The 20,613-nt window shown below is 40.1% G+C and overlaps 1 protein-coding gene across 3 annotated transcripts; it reads right to left on the bottom strand.

The window, feature by feature from the left end:
- Window positions 1–405: 405 nt before the first annotated feature.
- On the bottom strand, window positions 406–15,999 carry calhm2.L (calcium homeostasis modulator 2 L homeolog). Of its 3 annotated transcripts, none has more exons than XM_018225228.2 (3): window positions 15,836–15,985; window positions 11,947–12,562; window positions 406–2,019 (listed from the first exon to the last, which is right to left on the bottom strand). In XM_018225228.2, the coding sequence occupies exons 2-3, from the start codon at window positions 12,487–12,489 to the stop codon at window positions 1,603–1,605; spliced, it is 960 nt and encodes a 319-aa protein (XP_018080717.1). In that variant the 5' UTR covers window positions 12,490–12,562; window positions 15,836–15,985; the 3' UTR covers window positions 406–1,602. The 3 variants fall into 3 exon arrangements, with proteins under 3 accessions (XP_018080717.1, XP_041424605.1, XP_041424606.1); XM_041568671.1 differs by lacking the exon at window positions 15,836–15,985 and adding an exon at window positions 15,713–15,759; XM_041568672.1 differs by lacking the exon at window positions 406–2,019 and adding an exon at window positions 7,346–8,026 and having other exon boundaries at window positions 15,836–15,999.
- Between the last annotated feature and the right edge of the window lie 4,614 nt (window positions 16,000–20,613).

The raw sequence follows: 20,613 nt of genomic DNA, 5'->3' as shown, positions 1-20,613 counted from the left end.
CCCTAGGATGAAGGGTACTTCATGTGCATGTACCTGTTAAAGCCTTGGAGGAGGAGGAGGTACTTAATGGGAACCAACCTGTGGATCATAAACAAAGATCTCTGGTGTAGTGTGATTAAAGAGTACATCCGCTATTCATCTATAATCATTAGGTTCTTTGATGGAATGCCGTCTCTTTGTATCCTCTGTGTAATTCTAAATATGTTTCAGACTATTGGGACTCTATACTCTAAGACTATTGGGACTCTAAAAAAGATAATTGCTAAAATGCTGTATTTTGTATTGTAAACTTACTGTACCAACTAATCTATCTAATTATATATATTTACACACACACATTGGTACAAGAAGGCTCTTTGGCAGAGAATGGGGGGCTGTACATATAAAATGACAAGTTACAATTCATGCTTGAAAAATTTTTAGATTTAATCTCTAAAAACACAATTACAGGCAATGCAACAGGTATAAAAGAATTCCTGAGATACAAGCATAAAAAAGATAAAAAAAAATTAAAAGGACAAGTTTCTAAATCCCTGGTGGGTCCATTGACCTCTGATGCTAATCTGGTCCAGAAAGGAAAAAATCTGAAATGTTCCAGAGCATCTATCTGCTCTTCCAGCAGCGGAACGGATTCCATGTACTTAACGGAAGCAAGGGCAGCTTAATTGGCTGTACCACATATAATATTAGACAGACGATGACTAAGAATTATTCTACTTAAGTATAAAAGTTAGCATTCCATTATTCCAAGACATTTCAAAACAGATTTTCAATAAGAGTTCAGTGGAATGTAATTTATGGAGAGTGGGGTCCTTTGCTGCAGATGAAGTTTCAACAGATTTCAACTGACTGGTAAGTAAATATATTTATGTCTCCACCTACATTTACACACAGTTTATTCTTCGGGCAGGAAGCAGCAGTGAAGCATCTGGCACAGCATGACAAGAGTAAAAGTGAGCCAGATACTTCACTCCCATCTGCTGCACTGCTCTCCTTATTAAGGAATTATGAACAACCCCATTGCTGTTTATAGGTAGAAGTTTACATGATTATATATATATATATGTTCAGAAATGAGCGATCATAGCAAGAATGTGAATGAGTATAAATAGAATGAAATGGTTATACCATCTATGTAATTCGTGACCTAAATTTAAAAGTTTTGGAGGAATGTATAATTTCTTTGCCTTTCTATTGCACCTTTAACCCACTGCTAAATTCAAGTCTTATCCCCTCACCAACATGCTGGAGACTGCTGCTCTATCGCATAATATATGGAATTATGTTCCCTTGATGCACTCAGTACTTATCATTGGTTGGTAGCCAAGGCACTGTGAGAATGCTGGTACCCCAAACGTTAAAGCATTTGATGAGTACGCAGATGATGGTGAAACAATGGGGTGCACTGTATGCACGTTATGAACATTCAACCTTTCAAAAGCTTCCAGGAAGTGATATTCAAGGGAGGCACCACTGATATGAAGTTCAAAGCTGGACGGATGGTGTCCTGTAGAGATAGTGACACATCATTATTCCTTTATACATTAAGACATGATATCAATCACCAGGTCTCCCTCCCCTCATTCTCCTGGTCTCAGTTTCTCATACAGCAAGCAGGGCCATTTCTCGACCGTTTGGATCCGTGCCATTTCCTATGACTTTTTTGGCCCATTTGTGGAGACGACTATACAATGGGAAGCCCTTGTTCTCCCGATAAAGGTACACTCCAGTGATCTCCTGCCACTCAGGGCTTGTCTGGGCCTCGTCCACTGGGTACTGGCTGACTACTTCCTTTTCATCTTTGTCCAAAGCCACAAAACCAAAAAACTCTTTAACATTATTGGCAGCAAGGACTTTCGCATGGACTTCAGCAGTACGATTGAACAGATCTTTTTCAGCATAACGGTAGTGTTTCCAATAAGCCTCTTGATGGTAGCTTAAAGGGGAACAGCAATGATGCAAGCAATTGAGCAGAAAGGCAGCAGAGGCAATTACAGCAATCAGTATCCAACCAAGGAACTAAAATTGAAAGAAAAGAGTGAAGTTTAAGTTCAAACACAAAAACATGTATCATCACAACGTAGAGTATTGGTGCTCATTTGTGTTACTGCATAAATGTCTGTACTACATGGAAAAGAGATCCCATACCCGTGTATATATTAGAAGCATGTTTGCATTGTAAAATTATTATTAATTGCATTCTGATTTGTTGGTAAAACCACTCATACATGGATTACTTCTTATGGGGCCAATTTACTAAGCCACAACTTTTTCAGGTCAGGCTTTTTGAAGTTCAAACACAAAAACATGTATCAAATCACAACGTAGAGTATTGGTGCTCATTTGTGTTACTGTATAATTGCATGCATGTTTGCATTCTAAAATTATCATTAATTGCATTCTGATTTGTTGGTAAAATACATGGATTACTTCTTATGAGGCCAATTTATTAAGCCACGACTTTTTCAGGTCAGGCTTTTTGAAGACGAAAAAGTTGCGGGAAAAAAAGCAACAATTACGACAATTCTGAATCTGAAAATACTCCAGCTAAAACCTGTCTACATCATATAAAAGCCAATGGTAGAAGTCCCTTTTACAACTGGAAGATCTTTCTTTGATTCGTGGTTTTAAAGTTTTTCAGGTATTTTTGACACAGGCTTTTGCGCAATAATACAAAAAAGTTTTCGCTACTTTTTCTTTTCATACTTTTTTTATATTGGGTTTTTGAATAAAAGTCATGATATTCATGGTTTTAGAGAAAGTGAGTTTAGTCGTGGTTTCAAAAACCTCTAAAACCTATATTACATATTCCCACTTATTCAGAGTTTAAATCTCCAAATCTGTGAATTGACCCATTTAACTACTACTGTCTGACTTTTTAATGTCCTTGTTTCCTCTGAGAAGATCTATGAACAGTTTTCCAGAGAATTTACTACATGAGAACAATAAGGTTTTTTTTGTAAATTATGTCATAACATTTGTCTTTCTTTATGTCTGTGCTGCCTGTGCTCTCATTAAATCCTGGACTCATTCATTATACCAAGGCAATGAATTAGGAGAAAGATTAGGAATAGTCAGTACTACAGTAGATAAAGTCAAGAGGACATAATTTGCATAGAAAAAGCTCTACCTTTACTGTTTAAGAATAAAACACCTTAAGGTTATTATAACTGAATAGAAGAAATTATACTTTGTAATATTATAAATACTAATGAATGAGTTTATGTTGAAGATCGCAAGTGCAATACAAATCCTCACTGCTCAGCTCCACCAGCTGACTTCATTTGTACAATATAATTCAGTGTACAAGGCTCTCTGGAAATAAAAAATGTAATTTAACAGACCAAGTCATTTAAAAAAAAAAAACAGGTTTAATAATACACACAGGCACTGAAAAAAAGTATAAAATTCCTGAGAAAGTGTCAGCTACATCAGTTATATATAATATACAAACATACACAGATAGTTGTATATAGTAGTCTCTGGCATATTTTAGTTGAATGCCATTCAAAGGGATCCTGTGCATATTCTGATGAAAACATGTTTGATGGGTAATTATAATGTAACATATGTATTTTCTTCCTTATAGCAAAAATGAATCAGATACTGTGTGGTATCATTCAACATTTTTTGTTAAATAGCATTGAGAATAGGTCTCTGTTTTTAAAGATACAGGTATAGGGCCCGTAGTTTGGATCTTCATACTTTAATTCTACTAAAAAAATCACGTTAACAGAAAATAAAACCAATAGGCTGGTTTTGCTGCCAATAAGGATTAATTATATATATTTGTTTTGATCAAATTCAAGGTACTGTATTATTATTACAGAGAAAAAGGAAATCATTTTTAAAAATTTGGATTATTTGGATAAAATGAAGTCAGTGGGAGACGGTCTTTTTCAGAATTTGGAGCTTTCTGGATAACAGGTTTCCGGATAACGGCTCCCATACCGGTGTATATAAATTACATACTTATTAACCAATATACCCAGAACTTCAGAAGGTAGTACCTGAGAGCGCACAGATTTGTATCATCTCTTTGTATAGAAAACCTTGATATTCCACTGGATATAGAGAGATCCTAGTTATACTGGCTGCTCCCCCAATTACATTGTCATGTCCTTTATTTTTAGGAGATTATAACACAGGATTAGGGCTATGGGAGGGGATAGAGACTTGGTAGCCTGCCAGTCATTTTGCTAGTGTTGCCACCTGTAAAACTGTCCATAGTGCAGATTTTTACCTATGTGGCACGAACAAACGTCCGTTCCAATCTTCTGACCTGCAACTAATCATTCAGATTAATATAACGTAGTACAAAGAACAAATCACACAATGCCTGGGCCACTAATTGACAGACAGCAATCATACGAAAGTTATGTCCAACAAATAGTAGTGACAGTCTCCCATTGATATAGTCAGATAGGCAATACATGCAGAGATATTATCGTTAGCCAATATAAATCTTTTAACCTGTCTTATCGACTGAACAACCGATTGCCATGGCATGAAAAATGTCAGGACAATCCACGCACGGTCAAAAAATCGTACGATTCTTAAAGGGGAACTCCAGCTTCCAAACCAAAGAGACCCGCATAACACAGAAACCCCTAATATTCCCATCACAGTTACCCGTTTCTTCAAAAAGTATGAATAAATGCCATTTTCTATGCTGAAATCCAGATGTTTAACAGTTCTCCTTTTTCTGCATCATTTGAAATTCTGGCAGGGAAGGAGGGACTAAAAACTGATTTTACAAATTGTAACAACTTCTCCACAGCTTACAGACAGCATGCAGGATCTAAATAACCCACAATGCAGTGCACTGTAATGTTCTGTTCCTTATTGAAATCACATGTGCAGGTTATTGTGGGGTTTGGAGGATGCAGGCTGAGGACAGATTGCTGTTGATACAAAGTAACAGTAGTCAGCCAGCTCAGCAAAGTTGTCAGACAGATCAGCAGGAGAGCAGGGGGCTAGGCTTAGGGAACTGTATAAAAATCATGAAAAGTCTGCATATTTTTTAATTGATATGTATATTGCAAAGTTGCTTTAAACTATGTTTACTTTCCAAAAAGCTCAAGTTATGTTTTTATGGAGTTCCCCTTTAATTTTGTATGATAGTATCTTTGCATCTATGGCCAGCTTGTTGTGGGGTTTGGAGGATGCAGGCTGAGGACAAATGGCTGCTGTAACAGTAGTCAGCCAGCTCAGCAAAGTAGTCAGTAGTAGACAGATCAGCAAGAGAGCAGGGGGCTAGGTTTAGGGAACTGTTCCAAACCATTAAAAATCATGAAAAGTCTGCATATTTTTAAACTGATGTATATTGCAAAGTTGCTTGAAATTGGGTATAAGTTTAAAAAAGCTTACGTTATGTTTTTGTGGAGTTCCCCTTTAATTTTGTATGATCGTATCTTTGCATCTATGGCCAGCTTAACCTCAGCCAAAACCAAGCAAGGGGAGGGATAATAAACTGGGGGCAAAGCAGTGGTGCATGAGAAGTGTGATCATACAATATCTGGGTGAGGTTACAACATGTAAAACATGGCCCCAAAAAACGAACTGGAAACCCAAAGTTTAAGCAAGACTATATCTGGCAAGTTTATTCCGGCAGGTTTCCATAGGCCCTTTATAATCCAGTAGTTCGCCCAGAGACCAATTGGTCCCATTGTGGCCAACAGCACTGGTGGCAAATAAATAGTTTTAGTCAGTACAGGGCTGATATTACAGTAGGATTGCCACCTTTGGTAGGTTATCAACCTGGGCAAAAGAAGTGTACACAATGACATTAGCAGTACATGACACAACCATGCAGGTGGTCGATGCAATGACATTTTGAGGTGGGGTTTCGCGTCATTTCGGCCATTGCAATTCAGAGGATTTTTGCCCAGATTTCAAAATGTTGAAACAGGCCAGAAAGTTTTGACCCAGACAGCCCCTTGAAAAAGAGGGTCAAGACCAGACAGGTGGCAACCCAATATATATGCGTGTCACTGGTTACCAGTGCATGTTTAATTACGCATCACTGAATTCTCTAACCTAATAGATTTCTATAATACCCATTGGCACTGCAAAAAGATCTGGTTTTCTGTTTTTTTCCTAACTACAGATCTACAGTATTCTCTAGTGTTAGGACGGTTCCTCCACAGTGCTGCTCATTGTTCTTAAAGGACAACTAAAGCTTAACTAAAGAAGTAGACTAGAAATGTTGTACATTATGTTTTGGGTTTACATTCTGTACCAGCCCAAGGCAAACACAGCCGTTAGCAGTAAATTTGTGTCTCCAAAGATGTCCCAGTAGCTCCCCATTTTTTTTCTGCTGATTCACTGCACATGCTCTGTGCTGCTGTCACTTACTGAGCTTAGGGACCCACTCACAACATACAGTACACATAGAATAGTCACAATATAAGGCTGATTAGTAATAAATACAGATAATTAGTGAATGTCAGCCCTGTAGCATCAGCTTATATTACAGGCCAACCTCATTTTCTCCTTCACAATTTGTGACGACCCCTAAATTTAGCTTCTCAACAGCTTCTCAGAACCCATTGAGCATGTGAGTGTCACAGACACTTTCCAAGATGGTGACCCACTGTGACAAGTTTGAAGACCTGGATCATTGCTGCTATTGACAAGCTGAAACTTTAGGCTGGTGCAATAAGTTCAGTATATAAAATATTGCATTTTTAGCCACATTCATTTTTAGTGTTTAGTTCTCCTTTAACTCTGAATGCAAATAAAACTGCCCTGTTACATAGGCATTTCCTCCTACCCAAAGTGCTCAAGGCAAAATCTGGTTCTCTCTAATCTCAAGGGATGCCATTATGAGCATCATGATAATTTACTGTAGGAAACAGATATTTCTATTGTTCTCTTAGCTCCTGCATAGCCACAACCTCATTTCCCTTCTTAAAACGGCTGTCCTCTAGTTTCATTTGAATATTTCTTAAGAACTAGAAAGACAACAGATTGTGGATCTCGGAAGTAACCAGTAACCAGACCACTAACTGATGTCATTACTAAACACCATTTTTAAGGATTATTTTAAAATGTTATTTTCATATATATTACACAAAAGCCAAACATAGCATAATATATACGGTAATGTAATCCATGATGAAGGATTCAGGTGGAAAATGGGTTTAAAGCTTGAATTATAAGCAAACTAGGCTGACAGAGGCAGGAACAGGCAGGCAGAGGGACTGGTTGTCCCATAATCCTTCAGGGGTGGAATGACTTTGGCAACTGAGGCTGCAGGTAGAGTTCCAACAAGTCAGGAATCCCCTAGTACAATTATATGCATGCAATCTATAAAGAAATGCACATTTCTCTGTATAAATATATATATATATATATGTATATGTTTTATTGACCCTTTAACACAAGCCTAAAGACTGGATTTATGTCAAAAAGGGTTGCAAACTGAATGAAATTATGGCAAAATTGAGCAGACAGACACTGGTTTAGAGTTCAAGGAGGAAATTACTGTATAATTCGTTGCTGGACAGTGGCCTCTTGAGGCAGACCAATGACTTCTTGTCTCTTTATCTGCTGCCACCACCCACCGTAGTCCATGACACCTCATACTCCATATGCTAGAGGAGTCTCATACAGAAAGAAGTGCAGTTTCTTTGCACTCTGAGTCCATACCATTCCCTACAATTTTTTTGGCCCATTTGTGGAGACGACTATACAATGGGAAACCCTTGTTCTCCCGATAAAGGTACACTCCAGTGATCTCGTGCCACTGAGGGCTCGGCTGGGCCTCGTCCACTGGGTACTGGCTGACTATTTCATTTTCGTCTTTGTCCAAGGACACAAAGCCAAAAAACTGTTTAACGTTATTAGCAGCAAGGACTTTTGCATGGACTTCAGCAGTACGATTGAACAGATCTTTTTCACAGGACCGGTACTGTGCCCAGTAAGCCTCCTGATGATAGCTTAAGGTGGAACAGCAATGCTGCAGGCACTTTAACAAGAAGATGGTACAGGCAATTACAGCAATCAGTATCCAACCTAGAAACTAAGGAGGTGAAAAGAGGTAAAGGTTAGCTCTGAATCGAACAAATAAGCCATCACTGCGTCACAAATGGCCAGAGGTGCAGAACTCCATCACTACCATTTAAGGCAGAAGCGCAAGCAAGATTCATTTTAAGCATTTTCATTGCATGTCAGCTAGGCCTAGGCTGTTTATTTCCTCATATTATTAAAAATATCCTACATTCTATGCCCCTCACAGATTTAGCATTTGTATCTGCTGGGAGTTATCTTTTGGCAAGATGTTTAACGTGTTCTTCTATGGTTGTTGCTTCTTCTCCCACAATAATACCAGCATTCCACTAGGTGAAAACACACGCCCATGGATGTTCAGACTGACTTGCCATCTAGGACACCAGTATGTGCCAACTGTAAGCTAAGATTTTATCTTCTTGGAAGACTTCACAAATAGTATCTTTTCTTGTCTTGTAGGCAACAGCTGAAGATAGCAATGAATAACAGCCAGGAAAGGATCAAATGCCACAACTTGCTTTAAGCTCTCAAGGTGATTAAGTCAAGCACGCAAACAGATCATGCAGGCATGCCCAACACATTCCTCCCCTGCAGCAACTTACAATGCATAGTAACTACAGTGAGCTAAAATGTGTCCAACCTAGGGCAGTAGTCTTCAAGATGTGCCTCGGAAGCAACATGTTGCTCATCAGCCTCTTGGATGTTGCTCCCAGTGGCCTCAAAGTAGGTTCTTTTTTTTGAATTCCTGGCTTGGAGGAAAGTTCTGTTTGCATTACAGCCAGGTGTACTGCCAAACAGAACCTCCTTTAGGCTGCTAATAAATAGCTCTATTTGGTACCCCTCATGAACGTTTCATGCTTATGTTGCTTCCCAACTCTGTTTACATATGAATGTGATTCACGGGTATTAAAGATTGGGGACCCCTGAACTAGGGCATAACAACAACAGAGACTGCATTCATCTTTGCCTAGAATTCCCCCCCCCCCATGCCACTTCAGATTACCAAGTGGACATTGTACTATGAGGTCTATTCAAACTCTGCAGTAAAGCATTTCTGCCATAAGAAAACTTTTGGGTATACCAGCTATGTTGCTTTTGTTTGGGTGGCATAATATAATTAACAGCTTTCACCATTTGTATTCCCCTAAAGTAATTTCATTTATTCATGGGGGATAATGACACACTCTGTCTGTGGGAGGAAAAATTAGGATGGCAGGACGAATCAGGGTGCAGGTTAAAACCCAGGGGACTGGGTAAATGTAGGAAAAGAAGAAAACAGCCTCTAAGGAAGCTGATTAGCCAGCGAAACGTGGCAGGTGACATCACCGCTCTCACATACTTCTTTAGAGTTGACGGTGCAATAGATGTACGGACGTGCCAGTACAGTAGACTAAAAAAGTATTTGACAGTGGCGCGACATTACGGGCCACAGTACAGACCAAGTGTCAGATCATTTCACTAATGTGCCCAAATATTACTGCTACGGCTACACGATTCCTTGTTTAAATTAGTTAAATGATGATAATGGTTCAAAGAATGTCAGGCTGAATGGACAGCCCCCACACTTTCACCTCACCAAATTTGGCCCTTGTTGCAAAAAGTTTGGACACCCCTGTGATAAGGCTAATTGCGCCTGCCTTTTAATGTGCCATTAGGTTTATGTAGGATATTTAATATAGTGGTCACTAAAGATCCAACGACTCTAACATTGTTGAAAAGTAGTCTGAGGATTTAAAGGGGAAATTTACCCTATTCATAATCACCTATAGAGTGAATACATTTTTAATTGTGTTTATAATTATACTATATTATTTCTATATATTTTCCCCCACAGCCTGTAGGTGTTAATCATTATTTGAATGAAGTAAATAGGCAAAGCTAGAGATTGCCAGTCAATTATGTAACCATATTTCTTCATTAGGAATATTTTCAGTTTCTGGTGCTTACTGCCATATTCACACCGTTGATCTGTTAAGTGAGCAGCTGAGAAGAGCAAGGAATGAAGTTAAACATATGTTGGTGTCACTACAGATGTATTTCCCAGCTTCCCTAGACTGCAGAAATGGTTCTTGGTATTGCAGTTGGAGAGCAGCTGGAGAATCACAGGCTAAATACTCTCCCCCATGTGGAATTTTAAGATTATTTATTATGTTGCTTCTTTGCAGTCTGTCCTTCTACATGAAAGGGTATCCAAGTTCGCTTTACACTGCTGCTGATTTGTCTCCTTAAAAAAACTGTTCTGCAACTAAGTGAACAAACTTGTTTAACTTTAGGGTAAGGCAAAAAAAAAGTCTCAGTAAAATATGTCAAAGTTAACTTTGCAAGGATGAAAAGTGGAACCTACATAGGCCATCAAACAGATCAACTTCTGCACAACAGACTAAAATATGCAGCTTCTCATGAGGTGAATCAAACCGTGTCAAATGGATTACAATCATATGGCATAAAGCTATTTCATGTTTTATGGAGTCACAGTCTGCTGACACCACAGCGCTCTAACTTTCTCATGGCAGTCTACTTTGGGTACCGTGTGGGAGACTGAACATCAAGGCAGTCACATGGGTAGTTCCCCGCTCCATAACATCTTGAGGATAGTATTCTAATGTGAATAATGCACAACTTTAAGCCATTTAATAAACATTAGATCAGCGTGGTATTCAGCTAGAGTTCTGAAGCAGCTTGGAACCTCCAAGAACAAGGAGGGGTGACTGTGTGGGTTGATACGTAAATGCAGATACAGTTGGAGATGTGGCTCAGAATGTCCCAAAATAGACTTCTCTTTCCCTCTCCATCAGATGTTTCTGAGGTTTGATGTTGGCAGCAGACAGAGCTGCAAGATAGAGCTGTTGAGGGTCAAATCAGGTAGCATGTCCAAGTGGGTAAAGATGCGGGACCAACTGACCTACTGAATACCTACACCAGACCAGCCTTGGTTGATGAGGATACCATCTTTAGGTTCAGAAAGGTATATTAGTATTTAGTTACTTAGTATTAAGCCCCATATAGAAAACTTATAGGTCAACCCTGCAAGCAAAAATGCAATGGTTTGAGGACGTTCCCCAAAAAGTGGTTGTATAACCCCTGCAGTGGATATTCTTCTAATACTAATTAATGTTATATGCAAGGACAGATTATTATTGTTACTTAAACTGACATACAGATGAATATTATAGTATTCACAAAGCACTGCAAAACAAAACAATGGTTAGAAACTAGCCATGATATAAAATATTTTCCTACCTTTCCATAATCTAATACCCAATTGTCCTTGGTAATAAATCGGAGGTATAAACAAAAGAGCATCTTTTTTTCCCCAGATACAACGATACATTGAGAGGAAGTACAACCAATGAAGTCCATCTCCAAACATCATAGCACAACACTATACCAACATGGAGGGCAGTTACCATTACCCTGTGCCATTTGCAGAATTGAATAAATTAGGTTTTCATATGCCGCGATTCAACATATACACTTGCTTGGCACATCTAACCGACTGGGAGTTTTATATCATACTTGGGCCACTGTTACTATCTTAAAACCATGCAGGGCCCATAAGCTCTCTTCTACTAGGTCACAGAGATGCAAATACTAGAGATCCAAATACTGGAGATCCTAGCACTAGTAGCAGTTCAGTGTGCAGTGGTAGCATATACCCCAGTTCTGCTTCCATATAAAATGTCTTCCTCCGCCCCAAACGCATACCCACTACTTTCTGCTCTGTTTGCTATCGGAACTCACATGCAACATGCTAAAATGGCATCATATTTCTATATAATCTTCTATTTGCTATAAACTTAGGTAGATATACATGCATCAGACAAAAAGTAATATAAATCAGGGCACGGCCCTCAACAAAGCATATAAACACACATGCACGCACACACGCACATATATGTTTCAAAAATATACAAAAATAAATAAATAAATTACCTGAGATTCATATTTTAATCTTCTTATCACTTCGTCCTTAAAGGGGATGAGATTCCTTGGTGTGTCTGGGCAAGAGAACCTAGCCATGGAGTCAGGTCCATATCCTAAAGGGAAATCTAGGAAAGCTGAAGGATTTAGGAATTCACTTCTGGCGCAAACGTACGCCTCTCCACGAAGTAGTGAGATCACAGACCATGTGACCGGCGCTACTATGGCCCTTCCAAGGATCGACCCAAACAACAAGAAAGTGGCCGGGGTAGAACAGTTCTTTAAAGCCCTTTTTCGACATTCAGCAACGAGATTCCACATGTGGTTATTTAGCATTATGCCGATCAGGAAGAGGACGAGGGCTGGAACGCCAATGGCAGCCAATCCGTACATGTAGTTCCTTCCTGGTGAGCAAGGACAGTGAAAAGCAACCACAGAGAATAACTCCTGGCTACCCACAGTCCCAAGGGCCACCAGTCCGTTAAATATCATAACATCTCTGCTTCTAAAAAACAAGGCAAAGAATTTGAGGTTCTCCGTTATAATAGAGGCCATTTTGGAGCTTTGCAAATATTGGTCAGTTAATGAAGAAACTTTGTTATTGCGGTTATTTTTCCCAGTCGAATTTCTAAATAAATAAAAAAAATGTCATTCTTGTCATAACAACAACCCAGTTGTATTTTTAGCAAATCACTTCCGTACTCTGCTCGGTTTCCTTATGATTTTCACTTGCACTTCATACTGGAGGAGTAAGAATGCTCCATGGCATGTTGACATTGTTGCTCATAAATGAAAATATTAAAAACTAGGGCTGCTGGGAGTTTAACAAATTAAAGGACCAATTAAACTGGGGAGCTGTAGTTTAACAAATTAAGGACCACAGATACAACAGCCCTAAAACATAAATGTGGGGTTAAATACCTACAAATACTCAGTATTTATATACTGAAGTCATTTCTTTGGGGCAATATGTGATATGAAATTTGAATACACAGATCTGTTATCAAGAAACCCTTTCTCCAGAAAGTTTCGAATTAAAGGACGCCCATCTCCCATAGACTCTTAGACATTATCCTAATTTTTTTTTAACGATAACTTGACTTTTTTTAGCGAGCTTATACTGTCATGGGAAAACATTTTTTTTCCCAAAACAGTTAATAGTGCTGCTCCGGCAGAATTCTGCACTGAAATCTGTTTCTCAAAAGAGCCAACATATTTTTTTATATTTAATTTTGAAATCTGACATGGGGCTAGACATACTGTCAAGTTTCCCAGCTGCCCCCAGTCATGTGACTTGTGCTCTGATAAACTTCAGTCACTCTTTACTGCTGTACTGCAAGTTGGAGTTATATCACCCCTCCCAGCAGCCTAACAACAGAACAATGGGAAGGTAACCAGATAACAGCTCTCTAACACAAGATAACAGCTGCCTGTTAAGCTGGCCATAGACGCAAAGATCTGATCGTACGAATCGAGGATTCGTACGATTTTCGAACCGTTTGTGGAGAGTCCCGACATTTTTCGTCCGGCGGAGTTCGGTTGTTTGGTCGATCGGACAGGTTAGAAAATTTCTGTCGGCTGCCGATAATATCTCTGCGTGTATTGCCGATCATACGATTTTCAGTGGGAGACTGTCACTAGCTTTGGTTGGACATAGATATCGTATGATTGCTGTCAGGGGCAAAACATTGCTGATCTGTTCTTTAACTAATCTGACTGGTAAGACTTTGATCTGAATGGTTAGTGGCGGGTCGGGAGATGGGAAAGTCCGATCGTACGATGATTCGTACGATCGGATCTTTGCATCTATGGCCAGCTTTAGAGCTAGGAACAGCACTCAATAGTAAGATCCAGGTCCCACTGAGACACATTCAGTTATATTGAGTAGGAGAAACAACAGCCTGTCAGAAATCAGTTCCATCTTAAAGTGCTGGCTCTTTCTGAAAGCACATGACCAGGCAAAATGACCTGAGATGGCACCTACACAACAATATTACAACTAAACAAATACACTTGCTGCTTCAGGAATTACATTTTATACTGTAGAGTGAATTATTAGCAGTGTAAATTAGAAATAAAAACTACATCATAAAAACCATGACAGAATCCTTTTAAAATATGGAAATCCAAATTATAAAAATATCTGGAAAGCCCCAGGTTCCATGTATTTCATACCTTTTTTCCCTAAGTAAACGAGTTGTGTGGGTGGGGGATATGTGCCTTAAACTATTTTATTTTTGATAAAAGCGGCATAGGGGGCAGGGCCCAAAACCATCTCCGCTGCCAAGTATGTTGGTGCCAACAAGGAACATTGGAACTTTCCACTGCTGAGAGACTAGCTCAATATCAACCAGAGAAATTCCAACTGCAGAATCTCCCACAAGTATCTCAGCTGACACTGGCCGTCAGGCTGCTGCCACAGGGAACACAGTAGGGCACGGCAAAGGACACCACCAGGCTGAATGCCTTTTTCCTCAACCTGGCCCTGATATTAAGGAGGTCAGCACGCTACAGAAACATGATACTGACAGGGCTTGATTAGCCATGGGTGTGAGTGCCTTACACACAAACACAGCCATTAACACTGCAGAACTTTCCATTGCTTTTGTATATAACAAACACCCCAGGCAAATTATACCACCCCCCCTGCCTTTGCATGCAACCCTCTCCTGTTACAAACATGCTCACACCTGTGAGAAAGGCAAATAATTCTAGAGAGATCCTGTCACTTGAAAATATAGAACCCCTGAACTGGAAATACAATAAGGGATCTATTATCCAATCTATAACCCATTCAAGCTCCGAAACACAGAAACACCATTTCCTGTAGCAAGCCGTTTACAGAATAAGTAAAGGCACAATTGGAAGAGGGTACTATGGGGGGCCCTCAGTCACCATCCACCCCGCCCCCATCCCAGCATTTTGTAAACATCAGCTCGGCCAAGTAGCCTTATTTTAGCCAGTTGTTGCGCCATCTAGCTAGCATTCTGATTCACTGCCCGCATTTGTACAGTACATAAGCTCACTATAAAGCTGGTGTGTATGGCACATACAGATTTATACATTTCTGTGATCAGACTAGTAAAGTATGTAGTATACAGCTCCAGCATACTTATTTAACCTACATGTATGGGATCTGTTATCTGGAAACCCGTTATCCAGAAAGCTACGAATTACAGAAAGGCCATCTCCCATAGAATCCCTTTTATCCAAATAATTCACCTTTTTAAAATTGATTTCCTTTTTCTCTGTAATAATAAAACAGCAGCCTGTACTTGATACAAACGAAGATACAATTAATCCTAATTGCCAACTAAGAACTCCTAGAGGACTATAGCAGGAGACTGGCAATAAACACAACAAGTGTTATCCAGAATACTAATGGTATTAGAATATCTGCCAAAGCCCCCTTGTCCTGCCACCCCTCACTTTTTTTATGGACTGGTCCACTCACTTCCATGGACTGGTCCATTCACATCTATGGACTGGTCCACTCACTTCCATGGACTGGTCCATTCACATCTATGGACTGGTCCACTCACTTCCATGGACTGGTCCATTCATTTCTATGGACTGTTCCACTCACTTCTATAGACTGGTCCATTCATATCTATGGACGGTTCCACTCATTACTCTCCCTGCCCCAGTGGGCACATTGCGCAGCGCAGAATAAGGGCGCAAAGTGGGCAGAGTGAGAAATAGAAATAAAGGCATTTCGTGCAGTTATAAAATGACAGGAAATGAGCTGCAGCCCCGATAGGAAATTCTGAGCACACACCACGGACCAGTAACTGGCAACACGCAGAGATCGCTCCAAAAAAGTTTCTCTCATCCTCGCACTGTTTGTGGTGCAGTTGAATAATGACACACAGAAGTCGCTTCATAGGAAATAATCACTTACACAGTCCGTGCCCCACTCACACCGCCGCGCCCGACCCTTCCAATTCGAACCAATGTTACTGCCTCGCAGCCAGGGAGGGTTCCAGCGCGCAGGGCGCAGGGGTGGGAGGGCTGAGCTCGGGAGGAGGCGGGGCTAACGGAATGATTTGAGGGGGTCTGTGAGAGGATGCGCCAGTGCAGCTGAGTTACTTGTGGCTTGTAATACTCAAGCTGCTGTTGCTGAAACGTTCTCCCCTCTATTTGCTGTCACTTACCCGCAAGGTAACGATCTGGGGAACGTTGTAGTGAATTGTTACTTAAATACGCCACAAATATTAGGCTCGCTTTGAACCCTGTAGGCGCAAACGTAGCCCACGCCCCACCCCAGAAAATAAGTGTCAGTATAAGGGCCTCACTTTAGAACCGTCTATAAAACTTGAATACCCCGTTGTATTTTTAACCCCTTAAATTAACCTCGTACGTTTTATGTGCTGGACTGAAATGTAAGGCCCTGGCATCAAGTGCACAAACATCACACAACAAACAGACCTACTCGGACTGAGAATTAAAATAGGCCCTGGCATTTCAGCTACACAGAGGCCCAATCAGCCCCCACCAGCCCACTAAATACTGACTTTCTATGACACCTTATAACCCGGGCCTGGACCTACTACATAAAGTGATTGTTTGTGGTAGACTGGGGCCTTTGTTGAATGACGGTCTGGTCTATGGCCTCTTTCAGCCGCCACTTTCATTTACCACAAACTACAGGCAGCGCCGTTTCTGTATGCATTGCCGCCTGAGGCGGCTCCTGTAATGCCGCCCCCCCAGCCCGATTCGATTTCCGGGGGGGAGGCAGCAACGCTAGTGCGGAGAGCGCAATTGCGCTCTCTCGCCCTAGTAAAGCCAAATTTCCGGTTCAAAAACCGGAAGTTCGGCTCTTAAAGGCACCAGGAGCGGCTTTTTGCCGCCCCTGGAAACCTAGCTGGCGATGCCGCCTGAGGCGAGCGCCTCAGCTCGCCTCATTGGCGGATCGCCCCTGACTACAGGTGATAGTCTGGGCCAAATACTGTTTTTCTCCATAGTAAGTTAGGTTGAAAAAAGACACACATCCATCAAGTTCAACCTTTGAACTATTATAACCTGCCTAATTGCTAGTTCATCCAAACAGACTCAAGACTCAAGTATTGTGGGGCCCAAGGAAGAGGCAGGGGCACAGGGTCTGCTGTATGGTTCCCCCGAAAGTTCATACTGCCGCTTCAGTACTTAGGGGTTACCACTTCACTCTTAAAGGAGAAGTAAACCCCTTATTGAAAAAAAAAACCCTACCCTACATAGACAGGGACGGACTGGCCCAGCGTGGTACCAGGAAAAAACCCGGTGGGCCCCTCATGGGCCCCCGCCGGGCCGGACCCCCTCTCCCAATACTTGGATTCGACAAAAAGTTGTTTTTTTTCCCAGCGCTGCACCGTCTGTGCATGTGTGTGGCGCCTTCATGCTTGTGCGCCGAGCAGCAAATAACAGTAGGGGGGCCCTGGACAGAAGTCCCGGTGGGCCCTGGGCCCCCCAGTCTGACCTCCCTCCTCCCCCCCAGCCTAGCTCCTATCCCTGGCAAGTGCCCCTAACTTTTTACTTACCCCTCGGTGCAGATTCACGGCATCGGAGTTCACGGCAACCATCTTTTTCGGTAATCTTCAGGTCTTTCGGTGCATGCGCAGTTGTCAAAACCCCGAAGACTGCTCCAACTGCCATGCGCCGATACAGAACTTACTTCCCAATGAAGACCGAAGAGAAGAAGATGGCTGCCCTGAACTACGATGCCATATATCTGCACTGAGAGGTAAGTAAAAAGTTAGAGGCTGGGGGGAGGGGGGTCTATGTAGGCTAGGGGGGTAGGGTTTTTTAATAAGGGGTTTACTTTAAAAGCACTTTCAGTGGTTGTTAGTTATGTATAAATCTATGTATAAAACTCTTCAGACCTAATTTGACCCTTTCTCTCCTCCGACCCCAGAATGATGTTAATTGTTGTCATTCACTCTTCCGGGTACAATGGAAAGTTTCTCAGAATTAAACTATTTTATTATGCAAAAAAACCCTTTAACGGACCAGTAACAGCAAAATTTAAAAAAAAAAATCATTCGTATGCTACGAAAAAAAGACACCAACATTATTAAACTTTAAAGTCGCTAAATCTTTATTAAGAAATAACTTACCGAAACTCTGCTGGCGCTCCTCTTCAGAAAAGGCAAATTTTTGCTGTTACTGGTCCTTTAAGAGGCAGGACAAAAAGCTTTATATGTAACCCAGTGTACTGTACTGCATTTAAATATTACTGTCCTTAGTGTGATTCCTATAGACTTTTGAAAATAATTCTGCAAGAACTTCAAGGTCCAATCAAAAGTGGGAATTTGTTTACCGTATGTCTACTTCTTTTAATTTGATATGAATAACTCATTTCTTCAACATTAATTTTACAGAGAAATGCTCAGCCATCTTACTAGCCCTGAAAAAATCGAGAGAAAGCCGTGCTGTACAAAGCAGCTAAATATTGCCACTTGTGGTTAAAGGTACTTAAAATATTAGCTTCTTATGCTGTAATATTCTCAGATGTCTGCCAGTAGATGCTCAGGGAAATTAGGCTACAGTAGAGCTGTAGTGAAATCTGGATGCTGATACTCTTGTACATAATGTAATACATATTGATTAGCTGCTTTGCACTATACATTACTAGTTACCATTTGTGCAATGCAGCTAAATCTAAATAATTTATGCAATTCAATTTACAGCACTAGAATTGGCAATTAAGTATTTTAGTGAATTCATCAAAATTGTGTCCAGCATCAGCTATGTTGCATCTAGGGGTCATTCATATATCGATGTACATTAGAGAAGCTGGTTGGAGAACATCTCTGTTCACGAGCTATGGGCGCAATTTAAAGGAGGGGAGAAGGGCAGGTGCACTGGTGACAGCACATAGTTACATAGTTACATAGTTACATAGTTAAATTGGGTTGAAAAAAGACAAAGTCCATCAAGTTCAACCCCTCCAAATGAAAACCCAGCATCCATACACACACCCCTCCCTACTTTTAATTAAAATTCTATATACCCATACCTATATTAACTATAGAGTTTAGTATCACAATAGCCTTTAATATTATGTCTGTCCAAAAAATTATCCAAGCCATTCTTAAAGGCATTAACTGAATCAGCCATCACAACATCACCCGGCAGTGCATTCCACAACCTCACTGTCCTGACTGTGAAGAACCCTTCAGATCTACAATAGTACAAGGATCATATATGGTAATAAATAATAATAAATAAATAATAATAAATGGCATCAATAAGTGCGTCCTTTTATTTTAGCTGGTTATAGACACAACAGTTTAATGCAGGCACTTTTCCCAAACAAAATAATTTTTCTATTTATTTGATATTATACTTTACCTCGATCATCTGGATGATACAATAGTCTTGCAAGAAGCATATAATGACTGGGCAGGACTGCATACACTGCAAAAATAGTAGCAGCACTTTCACGGCATCACAGTAACCATAGAAAAAATCATTTTGTTGAGCTGTGCATTCTGAGAATAACAAATAGTTTTTAATGGCTGAGATTTCAGGTGATAAAAATGGCCAGATTCAATCCAGTGAGAAAATGGTTTATCACATTAAAAGTCGTAGACAAGATTAAATTGGAGATGCAATTCAATTCAGAAAAATGTATCTCATGGTTTATCACGTGAAAACAAAATGGAACTGAATTTGGAGAAAAGTTTTTTCTCCTCAAATTGAATCTCCCCATGAGTTTTCACCTGATAAACCAAGAGATAACGTTTTCTCACTGAAGTGAATCTGGCCCAAAGTAAGTTTTTCTGAACTGAATTGCATCTCAAATTGAATCTCGTCAGTGTGTTTTCTCATGATAAACCTTTTTCTCACTGATTTGAATCTGGCCCAATGTTCCATCATCTAGAGGAAATCATTCCCAGAAAAAAAAAAAATAAGGGTTGACCAAATTCATATTAATACTCTGAGTTTTGGAATGAGATGTTGGACACAATATTTTTTGCCTTGCAAATTTCAATTAAAGCAGTACTGTCCAGTCAGTACCGAAAGACTTCAGAGAAAGATGCTTCAAGTAACCATCTGTCTTTGAATGATGCCTTACTGTCCAATAATATGAAAAAATCTTTGGTTTCTGAAAAAAAAAACAACATTAAGGGCCAGATTTATTAAGGTTCGTGTTGTTTTTTCTATGAAAATTTGAGTTTTCAAGTTGTAATTTTTGATCAAAACACATTTTCGGGTTAAAAAAAAAATCAATCAAGTTTTCTTTAAAAAAAACTTGAATATTCGACATTTATTTTATCCCGACCCTGGAAATAGCTTGAATCCTAAAACACACAATCTAAAACCTGTTGAGGTTTTGTAGAAGTCAATGGCAGAGATGTTCGAGTTTTTTTCTGAGGGTTTTGCCTGAAAACTGGAATTTGAGTCCCCCCCCCCCCTAAAACTTGATCAGTTCAGGTTTTCTGGTTGCGGGACTGGAACTCGCAGAGTTTTTGGCATTCAAGTTTTTCTTAAAGGAAAACTATATATATATATATATATATATATATATATATATATGTAAATATTGTCCTTTTACATCTCTTGCCTTGAATCACCATTTTGTGATGGTCTGTCTGCTGCCTCAGAGATCACCTGACCAGAAATACTGCAGCTCTAACTGTAACAGGAAGAAGTGTGGCAGCAAAAGACAGAACTCTGTCTGTTAATTGGCTCATGTGA

This window comes from Xenopus laevis, chromosome 7L (genome assembly GCF_017654675.1).
Source record: "Xenopus laevis strain J_2021 chromosome 7L, Xenopus_laevis_v10.1, whole genome shotgun sequence".
Classification (NCBI taxonomy): Eukaryota; Metazoa; Chordata; class Amphibia; order Anura; family Pipidae; genus Xenopus; species Xenopus laevis.
This window is presented reverse-complemented; position numbering and strand designations above follow the sequence as displayed.